Here is a 12143-nt window from a genome sequence, read left to right on the forward strand (position 1 = left end):
CGTCATCATCTTTTTCCCATCATCATAGTTATGCTCATCTATTTATTTAATTCCTTTCTCGATTATTGCTTCGTGGTGCCATCATCCTTACGTGATGTTCAAATAGGTATCCTTTTCTTCTTAAAGCCCATATCTTATTCAATTCAATTATGCTTTAAACAATTCTTGTCCTCATGTGATCGTAGCAACGCGTAGAATAATTTAAAGTGCTTTACTATTCTTCTTCGATGATTGGTGTACTATTTTTAGTTGTATTTGTTTGTTTACTTTTATGTTTGTACCGGTGATTGTTTCGAGTAGAAGGATCGCTGCTCGAACGATTTGAAGATTAAGAGTTCCAAGAGAGCAAGAGCTGAAGAGCAGTAAGAGTAACTTTTCATTGGAGAAAGGCAAGTGTGTCCTTGTGCTTTTGTCCAACCCAACTTAATTTAATCACTATTGCATATGCTTGCATTTACTTTGATGGGTCCTATTAAGGTTTGCCTAGTTTTTATGATCATTCCTTGTCAACCTGAGTTTATCATTTTGTTGGGTAGCTATGCTTAGCTGCTATACTTGGATTATGGTGGTTCTAATGAACAATATGATGAATTTATTTTATTTACGCTATACTTTTTGTTAAAACAAGATCACTATGTGATAATTGGAACATGGAGAACCACCCAGGAAAACAGTGCAACCACAAGGATTATCATGGCTCTGGTCTTGCTAATTAATTAAAAACCTTAGTCTGGGTTAATCTTACTCGAAAGAGGCAAGAGGGGGCACTGAGTCGTGGTATAACACGGTCCTCTTGGGAAGTGGGCTTAGCTAAGATATTGTACCCACTAGGAAGGTTTATGCGTGCCAGACACCGAAACCTTAGCGGGTTACCACTGACTAGGGAATCTTTGTAAAGGCCTCATAGCGTCCCTATGCAATCACACCTCGGAAGTGTGGTATGGTGCCTAGCTAGCACTGCATGGTTGGGTCTAAAGTTCTTTTGAACTTTTACGCGACTTGTGGGTAAAGATGTGCAACCTCTGCAGAGTGTAAAACTGATCGATCAGCCGTGCTCACGGTTAAGAGCGGCCTGCACCCTCACATGATTAATATACTTGAAGATGGACTTAAATTGTAGTTTACATTATGGATTATGTTTATATTAATTATGGGTTGGTATAAACTTATACCTTAGTAATCAGGTGCTAATAAAATTTGACCAACTAAGAATACTTAGTGCAGTCAACCAGTCAGTTTTCCTTGTTAAAACCTTGCATTCATATTTTCTGCCACACTTGCTGAGTACGACATGTGCTCACCCTTGCTATAACCAATGTTGCTCAGAAGGAGAAGCTGTTATCAAGTTTGTTGTGAAGATGGTGCTATGTTCTAGGCGTACGCAACCTCCAGTCGATTGCTTGTGAAGTTTGGAGCCTCCATTTATGAAATTAAGCCGTATATCTCTGATGGTTTCATAAGTCTTTATTTGTATTTCTTGACGTGATATTGTTGCTATTATTCACTAACGATGTCACTATATGTATGAAACTTGATCCTGGCATACATATAGGTAGCACTTGGTTTTGTTTTAAAATTGGGTGTGACATCCCCCATTCAGGCGCCCCCTCAGGCGCTAACCTGGGACCAGGCGGGCCTGGTAGCCACCTTGAACCAGATGGTGCTGCAGAACGGCGGCTAGGTCGTTGACTCGGGTGCATCCGGTCACATGTCATCCTCGGATGGTATTTTTCTTTCCCACCTCCCTCCCTCTCACTCCTCCATTACTGTCAGTAACGGTCACACACTTCCCGTCACGTGCCATGGCAACTGCACCCTAACCACCCCCATCTCCCACTTATGCCTTAACAATGTCCTTGTTATCCCTCCTTTAATTCATAATCTAATTTTTGTTCGTTAGTTTACTAAGGACAATAACTGCACCATAGAGTTTGACGCTTTTGGTTCTTTTGTCAAGGATTTTCCAACCAGACGCGTGATTCTTCATTGCAATAGCGCCAGCGATCTTTATACCATGCCTCCAGCATCCAGCTTTGCAACGCCCCATGCCGGCCTCGCCATCTCCTCCGGTTTGTGGCATCTTCGTCTTGATCATCCTGGTCCTGCCGCCATCACTGCACTTAGACAGACTTCATCTATTGCCTGTAATACAGATAGTCACACTCTATATCACTCATGTCAATTAGAGAAACATGTACGGTTACCTTTCTCACATTCTAGCTCTCGCAACTTTGCTCCTTTTGAGTAAGTTCACTGTGATGTTTGGATTTCACCCATAGCTAGCGTTTCTGGTTATCGCTACTACCTAGTCATTTTGGACGACTTCTCGCATTTTTGTTGGACGCTTCCTCTAGTTCACAAGTCTGAAGTCACTTCACACATCATCGACTTCTGCACCTATGCTCATATGCAATTTAGTCTTCCTGTTCGCAGCATCCAGGCTGACAACGGGACCGAGTTTGTCAATAAGACTCTCACATGTTTCTTAACTTCGCGGGGTATCCACCTGTGCCTCTCGTGTCCCTATACTTCTCTCCGAAATGGGAAAGCCGAGCGTGTCCACCTTACCCTCAATAACATGACTCGCCCCTTGCTCATTCACGCTTTCATGGCCGCCACATACTAGGCCAAGGCGCTCACCACCACCACCTATCTTCTGAACCGGCGTCCTTGCTCTGCCATTCAAAATAACATCCCCTACCGCCTTCTCTACTTCCAGCCTCCTAAGTACTCTCACTTACGTGTCATCGGTTGTCTTTGCTACCCCAACCTCTCAGCCATGGCACGCAACGAGTTTGCTCCTCGCTCCACAGCCTATGTCTTCCTTGGTTATCCCTCGTCTCACAAGGGGTACCGCTGCCTTGACTGTCCACCCGTCGAGTCATCATCTCTCGCTATGTTATCTTTGACAAGTCCGTCTTTCCCTTCTCCTCCCACCCTACTCCTCCATCGCAGCTTGACTTCCTTTTGACCAACCCCTCTGATGTTCTTGCTTCCACCTCAGTCACTCTGTTGTCAGACGTTGAGCAGCCGCGGCCCTCACCAGTTGTTTTATAGGAACTTATTGACGACGACCCTGCCATCCTGTTACACGGGCCGACCATGTACCCCGCTCCGTCTGCGGGCGGGTCGCCACTCTCCACCATGTTCCTGACTGCTCCGATTGCGATAGCAGGGCTTCCGACTGCGACCACAGCGCGCGCAGGCGCGTTCCCAACTGCCTCGACCGTGACCGTGCCACGTGCGAGTGCGGATCTGACCACAACCACAGTGCCCCCGACTGCTCCGACTGCGACTATGGCACGCGCGGGCGCGCTCCAAACTGTGTACCCCGCGCCGACCGTGTACCCCGCTCCGACCGTGTACCCCGCTCAGTCTGCGGGTGAGCCGCCTTCACCGGCGAATGCTCCGAATGGTCGGGCGAGCGCCCCGACCACACCGGCGCGCACTCCGACCGGTTGGGCATGTGCCCTGACCAAACCGACGAGCACCATGACCATCCAGGTGAGCTTCCCGACCGGACCGACGCGCACGCCCTCACCAGCGAACGCTTCAACCGGTCAGGCGAGCGCTCCATCCGGTCGGGCAAGCACCCCGACCATCTAGGCGAGCGTCCCGACCGGACTGGCACACGCTCTGACCAGTCGGGCGAGCGCCCCGACCGCACCGGCAAGCGCTTCGACTGGTCGAGCGTCGTCACCACTCGCACCTCCGCGCCCCGTCACTCGGTCTGTGACTAGGGCAATCCAGTGGGTCTACTACCATGGCACGACAGCCTCAACTTCTTCTTCGCCCTCTCCGATTCTGATGAACTATCACGTGCTGCCATGGTCGATGAGTTTTAGGCCCTAATCGACAATGACACTTGGCGCCTTGCCCCGCAACTGCCCGGTGCCAATGTCATGTCGGGCAACTGGATCTTCCGGCATAAGTTCCATGCTAATGGGTCCCTCACCCGGCACAAGGCGCGCTGGGTGGTTCGTGGCTTCTCCAAGCATCACGGCATCGACTACGACGAGACCTTCAGTCCAATCGTCAAACCGGCAAGGATACGAACCGTCGTCAGCATCGCCACCTCGTGCCTGGCCGATCCACTAGCTGGACGTGAAGAATGTGTTTCTTCATGGACACCTCGCAGAGACTGTCTACTGCCAGCCGCCTCCCAGCTTCGTCGACCCTACCGCCCCTGATCACGTCTGTCTCCTAGGGTGTAGTACCAGCAGTTCGCCTCCTTCCTTCGACAGCTCAGCTTCGTCACCTCCACCTTCGACACCTCCCTCTTTGTATACAAAGAGGGGTTGAGTATCGCCTACCTACTGCTCTACGTCGATGACATCGTCCTTACCGCCTCATCCTCGACTCTTCTTCAGCACATCATGAGGCGTCTTCACTCTAAGTTTGCCATGACGGATCTTGGTGACCTACACCACTTCATCAGCATCTCCGTCACGCGTTGCTCCCAGGGTCTGTTCCTGTCTCAGTGACAATACGCCCTGGATCTTCTTCAGCGTGCTGGCATGGTTGTGTGTCACTCTACAGTGACTCCCGTTGACACTCATGCCAAGCTTTTGGCACACGATGGCGCCAACCTCCAGGATGGCTCTGAGTATCGAAGTCTTGGGCCCTTCAGTACCTCACTCTGACTCGACCTGACCTGGCGTATGCAGTTCAATAGGTGTGCCTCTTCATGCATGACCCACACGAGCCCCACGCCCTGATCAAGCCCATCCTACGCTATGTGAAGGGCACGCTCTCCTCTGGGCTTTACATCAGCACTGGCCCTGTTTAGTCTCTGACTACCTACTCCGACGCCGACTGGGCTGGCTGTCCGGACTCTAGATGCTCCACCCCCAGCTTCTGCATCTACCTCAGTGACAATCTGGTGTCTTGGTCCTCCAAGCGTCAGACCACGATGTCTCGTTCCAGTGCTGAGGCGGAGTACCGGGCTGTGGCTCAAGCTGTGGCACAGTGTTGCTAGTTGCACCAACTTCTTCAGGAGCTTCATGTCCCACTTGCTTCGGCCCTGTTGTCTTACTGCAACAACGTGAGTGCTGTCTACATGACAGCCAACCCGGTACATCATCGGCGCACGAAGCACATCGAGATTGATATTTACTTCATCCGTGAGAAGGTGGCCTTGAGTGAGGTCCGGATCCTCCATGTGCCGTCCTCTCATCAGTTCGCGGACATCATGACGAAAGGTCTGCCAACTCTTTTGTTTACTAAGTTTAGGTCCAATCTGTGCGTCCGTGATCCTCCCACTTCGACTGCAAACAGGTATTAGGAAGTATATGTGTATTTTAGGATGTATTTATCATTTCCTTGTCACTTGATATATTTCTTGTACTCCAACCCTTATTGGTCATATATATAAAGGTCACCCCCTCATTAGGGTGCGTGGTGTTTTCCCATCTACTTCTCTACAACATGTCACCTTTTCTAATAAATATTTTCTGAAATTGATAAATAATTAAATAAATCCTTTAATATTTAAAAATTCATAACTAATTCATTTTAACTCCGAAAAATATGAAAACAGTTGCATTAAAATCATAAAATCGAGCCCGTGCTATTTGTAACTAGTTTGGTGTTATTTGGATCTTCTAAATTTAGCTTTATTGAAGTTTTTACCTAGATGTATTGCCTGTTATTTATTCTCGCATCGCATCTCATATATGTTTGTAGACCTGAGCTGCAATGATCAAGAAGACCCTTCGACCTCGACTTCAACAGCAAGTACTTCAACAAATAAATATAAGGTGTCATGTCACTCCCAATCATATATAGATCCTATGTATGCTTAGTTGCTAGCACTTTATTTATGATGCTTGATGATGTTGGATTGTATAGCCAATGTTTTTAGCCATGCCTCGATAATTGTTTATCCTGTTATCCTTGTTTACCTATTTTTGTGGACTAGCTACAGACCCCTAGCTAGTCCACCGCACTTACATCCATATATACATGCTTTTGAGTCATGGATAGGCATAGGTCATGATTTTGATGATGGGATTCCTTGAACACTCTCGCGTGTGTTTTGGGAGAGTGTGATTCCTTGATGTGTTCTGGCGGGAGCGTGCCATAGTTGGTACTGAGGAGTACCTTGCTAGGAGAGAGCATTCTGGACTCTCTCTGTACCCTGTACCTATGGCGGTACCTATGGCGGGTACCTTGTTTGTTACTGAGGAGCAGGTGGCGTACTCGTACGTTGTCGGCACATACTTATGGAGTAGAGTGCTCGCTCTCAGCCGCTTAAGGACCGAGTCAGTTTACCACCAGTCACATCATCTATTTTCATACATACCGCTCGCTCACATTATGGGCGAGGTTTAGTTCGAGACTAGTGGTGGATAGTGCTCAGCTTGTAGGCGGATTGGAGGATCGTGTAGTCACGTGATCGAGCGAGGAACACACGTTTACGTGTTGCAAGATTTCCCCATAAATAAAACATTTAAAAATACAAGTACCTATTCGACCGACAGCCGCGGTTTGCCTTTAACCAAATTCTTGCAGTGTTTCATGAACGCAGCTTTTATATATTCTGCGGGTTGGTGGAGTTGGTCAGCACGAAAAAAAAACATCCAAGAGAGAGACTGCTCGAAACAATGAAGGGTAGGGATTCTGGTAAGTCTCGTTGCATACAGGTCTCAAACTGCGTCAGCGAACGTGAGTGAGGCGGCTACCCACACACGTGTCAGGTCGACTGTTAAACGTGTGTAGCATGCATGCGCTGATTGCCGATTGGGCTCAGACGTCGGGGCGCCTCGAAGTTGTACCCCTTATGCGAACACAACAAATTGAGCACGCCTGCATGCATCATAGTACGTCTTTCGCCATATTTTATCATGCCAAACCTTGACACTTAAGCCTTAGCAAAAGTAGCAACCGTGTTATGTTGTCACTGCTGACCCTCCAGGCTCTTTTTAAAAATTTTCGAGAGAGTCTGCAGCTAATTGCATTTAAAGTTAACATTGTTTTGCCAATGTCATCGTCTGTCAGACTGTCACGCACTTGGCAAGTGAATTGCAGAGCTCCTGGCGCTTTTCGAAGAGGGGAAACACATGGCACAAGCATGCATGTCACCTGGGATTACGTCTTGTAAGCTTAGATTTCGCCGACGACGCAACTTCCATCTACCAAAACATCAAGCATGTACCATTAGTAAACATTATTCTACAGTCTCGTAGAGGTGCTCATAGAATGTGCTTGCGTCCCTATGTTTACAGGATTGAACATTAGGGAGTGTGCCTGTTTTTTTAAAAAAAATATTATATGTTTGAAAAATACAAGAGGATAGTGGTACAGCGAAAAATATCATGGTTAGCAAAAATGACTAGCAACTTTTTACATCTAGCTGTTTCTGTTGATACAATGCAAATGGCGCTACATCAGGAGTTTTGCGTGTTTGTTAGTCGGTACTGAAAAATAAGTTTGCTGAAAAACAAAGAAGAGCCTTGTTCTCGCGCACACCGATAAGTCGATAACCCAGGTAGTCACCATCCTACCTTGTTCGGTTCCTGACAGAATCAAAGATTTTCACCTTGAATGTAACTTTACTCGGCCGGCTATAAGTGTGTGCCTACGAGCCAAATTATCTAGTAATACAGGAGACATGAATTTATTAAATATCTCGGACATAAAGTTACCCACGTATTATATGTCAACTGTACCGCGAGTTTATGGCTGATCTAGCATGTATTTCCCTCTGCTGTGTGTTTTACGTCTGAGTGAACGCAGAAAGATTATTAATAAATAATAAGTTATATAAATACTTGGTTAAAAACATGTGGATTTCACAAATGTTTCACTTGAAATTTAGGACCGTTTGGCTAGAATGGTAGCTACAAATTGCTTCTGGTTTTTAAAGAAAAAGTTTTGAGTCAATTTCATCGCGATCTGCAGACCTTTTTTGAAACGGACGTGTTTTTTTTTTTTGAATGGCCAATCACGATCAGACTTTTTGTGCTCAGGATGCAATTCTTTGAATAGATGTCAATTTATGTGAGTTTGGGTCGGAATGGTCCAAACTGCTGCATGTAGAATGCCAAATGGCTGTATTGGTGGATGAATGGTGCGTAGCACCTTCGTATTCATAAATTATGTTCTTTATTTGGAGGACTAGGCAAATTATATGTTGCGATGACGATGAGTCAGTGAGAGAGGCCTTCACGGCTATATAATAACTACCAGATCTTGCCAGCTGCTGCCACAAGCCCACAAGAGCCAAAGCCACGACAACTAGCTAGCCTTGCCGGCCATGGGAGCACAAGACGACCACTACTACTCGACGGTGCCGTTGGCCGCCGCCGCGGCCGGCCTCGCGCTGCTGGCGTTCTGCTCCTACTACCTGCTCGTCGCCGGCCGCCGCGGGCAGCAGCGCGGCGGCGGCAGCAAACCGACGAAGCGGTACCCGCCGGTTGTGGGCACGGTGTTCCACCAGCTCTACCACGTCCGGCGGCTGCATGACTACCACACGGACCTGTTCCGGAAGCGCAAGACCTTCCAGCTGCTGGCGCCGGCCGGCCGGCGGCAGATCTACACGTGCGACCCGGCCGTGGTGGAGCACATCCTCCGGACCAACTTCGCCAACTACGGCAAGGTGAGAACGGCAAAGCTCGTGTGATTAAGCTTTTGTGATGCTTCCTTGTTGCATGTTTAGTTCGCTGCAAGGCTGCAGCATCCCGTGCCGGTTTCGTTCAGAAAAGATGCTTCGCCTGACCACGTAGTAGAGTGGTTAGGTCTCGATTATTTGGCTCGGTAACTTTTGCATGAGAAAGGGAAAAACCGCACATCACATAGTATTGCATATTTGTATATGGTTCCATAGACTAGAGAGCATCAGCGTATTTGGACCATAAGTTTAGATTGTGTATACCCTCCCCTCCACATCATCCCTGCTTTGTAATCCCCACCGATATGGAACTCTCCCAAGCCAGGCCGTACGAGGAGCTGACCTGCTTCACAGTTCACACGATGAGGACTTGGGGAGCAGGGTGCCACAGCCACTGGGCAACCTGTACGCTCTTGATTTTTTGGATACTAGTACTTGTTGGCTCACGGCCCAAGCGGTGCGCTAGCGGTTGTTTGATACGAGGTGCTAAATTTTAAAAGTGTCACATCATATCGGATGTTCGGATGCTAATTAGAAGGACTAAACATGAGCTAATTATAAAACTAATTGCAGAACCCCTATACTAATTCGCGAGACAAATCTATTGAACCTAATTAATCCATGATTAGCACATGTTTACTGTAGCAACACATTGTCAAATCATGGACTAATTAGGCTTAATAGATTCGTCTCGCGAATTAGACTCCATCTGTGCAATGGGTTTTGTAAATAGTCTATGTTTAATACTCCTAATTAGTATCCAAACATCTGATGTGACGGGTACCCTAGTCGTGACGAGCTTGGAGCTGGCTGACTTCTGAATTTTGTGCATTGAATATTGATACTTGGCCGAACCGGCACGGCCGTAGGACGGTAGGTCCATATATCGTACTTGGACCCGGCTCTGAGACACCGCCTTTGCTGGAATACCCTGCTTTGTCTGACTTCTCGCCTGATATCTGGACATCTGGTGATCAGGACGCGTATGTTTCAAAAGCCGCCACACGGGGTTAGTGGCCTTGAGACGTCTTTTTTAAGAAAAGTGGCTTCGTGGAGGCCGAAGCGTGTCAACTTGCTCAATGAAACCTACAGAACTTTTTTCCGCGAGGAAGCATCCTACCAATCTTGTATGGTTGTTGCTTACAGGTTAGATGGTCTGCAGAAAGCAGAATCGTGCTTACTCTTAAGACAAACGCACATGGTGACAAAACCAAACGAGCACGAGGACGACAGCAACAACACTCTTCTTATTAGAGGGGTTGCAGGAGAAATCAACGACGGTGCTTTACGTCCTCTCGGTGAAAACATGCCTATAACGTCAGCCCAATATTGCTGAAGGGCCGACTTGTGTGCTGTTGTGCAAGCAACAAACATCTGCACCGAGCCCACCTCTTGAAGGCCCCCACTGTGTTGTTTGAAGCGTGGACACAACGATGATGATGATGACTGCTTGGAGTGACCTGAGGATGGGCCTCTACGAGGCCGCCATGAAACTGCTGCAATGCTTACGGAACGGCTTCCTGCCCATTTTGTGTGAACCATTAACAGGCCCCGCTTTCCCAGTCCACCCAACAAAGAGGCCGAAAACATCTCTTCTACTTATAGACTCCAGCAAACGGCCCACCCAAACAAAAGACTAAGAGACTCCTTTTGTGCGGATCTGTAATGGGCCTCCAATCGTAGAGAAAGCTAGTTTCCGAATTTCCTTTGCGTGTTTGCGCCTGACGTGTATCTCATCTCTGAACCATGATGCTGCAGGGCGCGTTCAACTACGAGAATATGACCGACCTGCTCGGCGACGGCATCTTCGCCGTGGACGGCGACAAGTGGAAGCAGCAGCGCAAGATCGCCAGCTACGACTTCTCCACGCGGGCGCTCCGCGACTTCAGCGGCTCCGTCTTCAAGAGGAACGCCGCCAAGCTCGCCAGCATCGTCGCCGGCAGCGCGGCGTCCGGGCAGTCCATGGACTTCCAGGGCCTAGCGCTCAGGGCGACCATGGACTCCATCTTCACCATCGCCTTCGGCCTGGACCTTGACACCCTGGGCGGCTCGGGGGACGGCACCCGCTTCGCGGCGGCGTTCGACGACGCCAGCGAGTTCACGCTGCTCCGCTACGTCAACGCGTTCTGGAAAGCGCTGAGGTTCCTCAACGTCGGCTCCGAGGCGGCGCTCAAGGACAGGGTCAAGGTCGTCGACGAGTTCGTGTACAAGCGCATCCGCGACAGGGCTCGGGAGCTCGCGGACAGCAAGGAACAGGACCCTGTAACTGTAAGCAACCACCTGCTCTGCGATCCCCTGTTTCTTTCTAACACACTGAACTCTGCGCTGAGCTGCTGACTCATCATCCCTCGATTGCGCAACAGGATTCGAGGCAAGAAGACATGCTGTCCAGATTCATCCAAACGGCCACGAGCGAGTCCGGGACGGTGGACTACAAGTACCTGAGAGACATCATACTGAACATAGTCATCGCCGGCAAGGACACGACGGCGGGGGCGCTCGCGTGGTTCCTCTACATGGCGTGCAAGCACCCGGAAGTCCAGGAGAAGGTCTGCGAAGAAGCCAGAAAGGCTACCAACGCCAGCGAGACGGCAACGGTCGACGAGTTCGCGCAGAGCCTGACCGACGAGGCCCTGAACAACATGCACTACCTGCACGCCGCCCTGACGGAGACGCTCAGGCTGTACCCATCGGTTCCTCTGGTGAGTTAGTTCTACATTATGGCCATGAAAAGGCTAAATGCCACTCTTTTTGTGGACGTGTGCCAAACTGCCACTAAAACTGAACATGCGCGTTCTTTTCAGGATAACAAGCAGTGCTTCGGAGACGATGTCCTTCCCGACGGCTCTAGCGTGAGCAAGGGCGACATCGTGTTCTACGTCCCGTACGCCATGGGCCGGATGGAGTACCTGTGGGGCGAGGACGCCGGGGTCTTCCGGCCGGAGCGGTGGCTCGACGACAGCGGCGAGTTCCAGCAGCAGAGCCCGTTCAAGTTCACGGCGTTCCAGGCCGGCCCGAGGATATGCCTGGGGAAGGAGTTCGCGTACAGGCAGATGAAGATCTTCGCGGCCGTGCTCCTCCGCTCCTTCGCGTTCCGCCTGCGCGACGGCGACAAGGCCACCGTCAACTACCGGACCATGATCACGCTTCACATCGACCAGGGTCTCCATCTGACGGCGACGGCGAGGTAGATGAAGCTAGCAGCGCGCCGGCCGGCCTGGGGCACGTAGCGGCAGCTGGCGCCCTACAGCTCCGCGAGCGACGGGACCTTGAATTCACATGCATGGGAATATGGGATGGAACGAGCAGTGGTGGTATGCAACCACTCGTGTACCGCGTGTCCGCGTCTGGTTGAGAGGAATAACATGGCCTGGAATAAGTTGCGCCGCGGCTGATTGAAATCTCAGGGTAGCTCGCAGTCAGTGTCGCCGCCGTGGTGTAGCTGTAGGCCGGCGTTCCGCGCCATGCGCCCATGTCTGAAAATATCGGACACTTGTCACCGTGGATCCCGGTTGTTCGCCGTCCTTCATCA

The 12143-nt window shown here is 49.7% G+C and overlaps 1 protein-coding gene across 1 annotated transcript; it reads left to right on the forward strand.

The window, feature by feature from the left end:
- Positions 1-8224: 8224 nt before the first annotated feature.
- LOC101766358 (cytochrome P450 704C1) lies at positions 8225-12143 on the forward strand. The gene is made up of 4 exons (XM_004983807.3): positions 8225-8599; positions 10370-10879; positions 10975-11313; positions 11416-12143. Exons 1-4 carry the CDS (start codon positions 8258-8260, stop codon positions 11800-11802), a joined length of 1578 nt encoding a protein of 525 aa, XP_004983864.1. The 5' UTR covers positions 8225-8257; the 3' UTR covers positions 11803-12143.

This window comes from Setaria italica, chromosome IX, assembly GCF_000263155.2.
Source record: "Setaria italica strain Yugu1 chromosome IX, Setaria_italica_v2.0, whole genome shotgun sequence".
In the NCBI taxonomy this organism is placed as follows: domain Eukaryota; kingdom Viridiplantae; phylum Streptophyta; class Magnoliopsida; order Poales; family Poaceae; genus Setaria; species Setaria italica.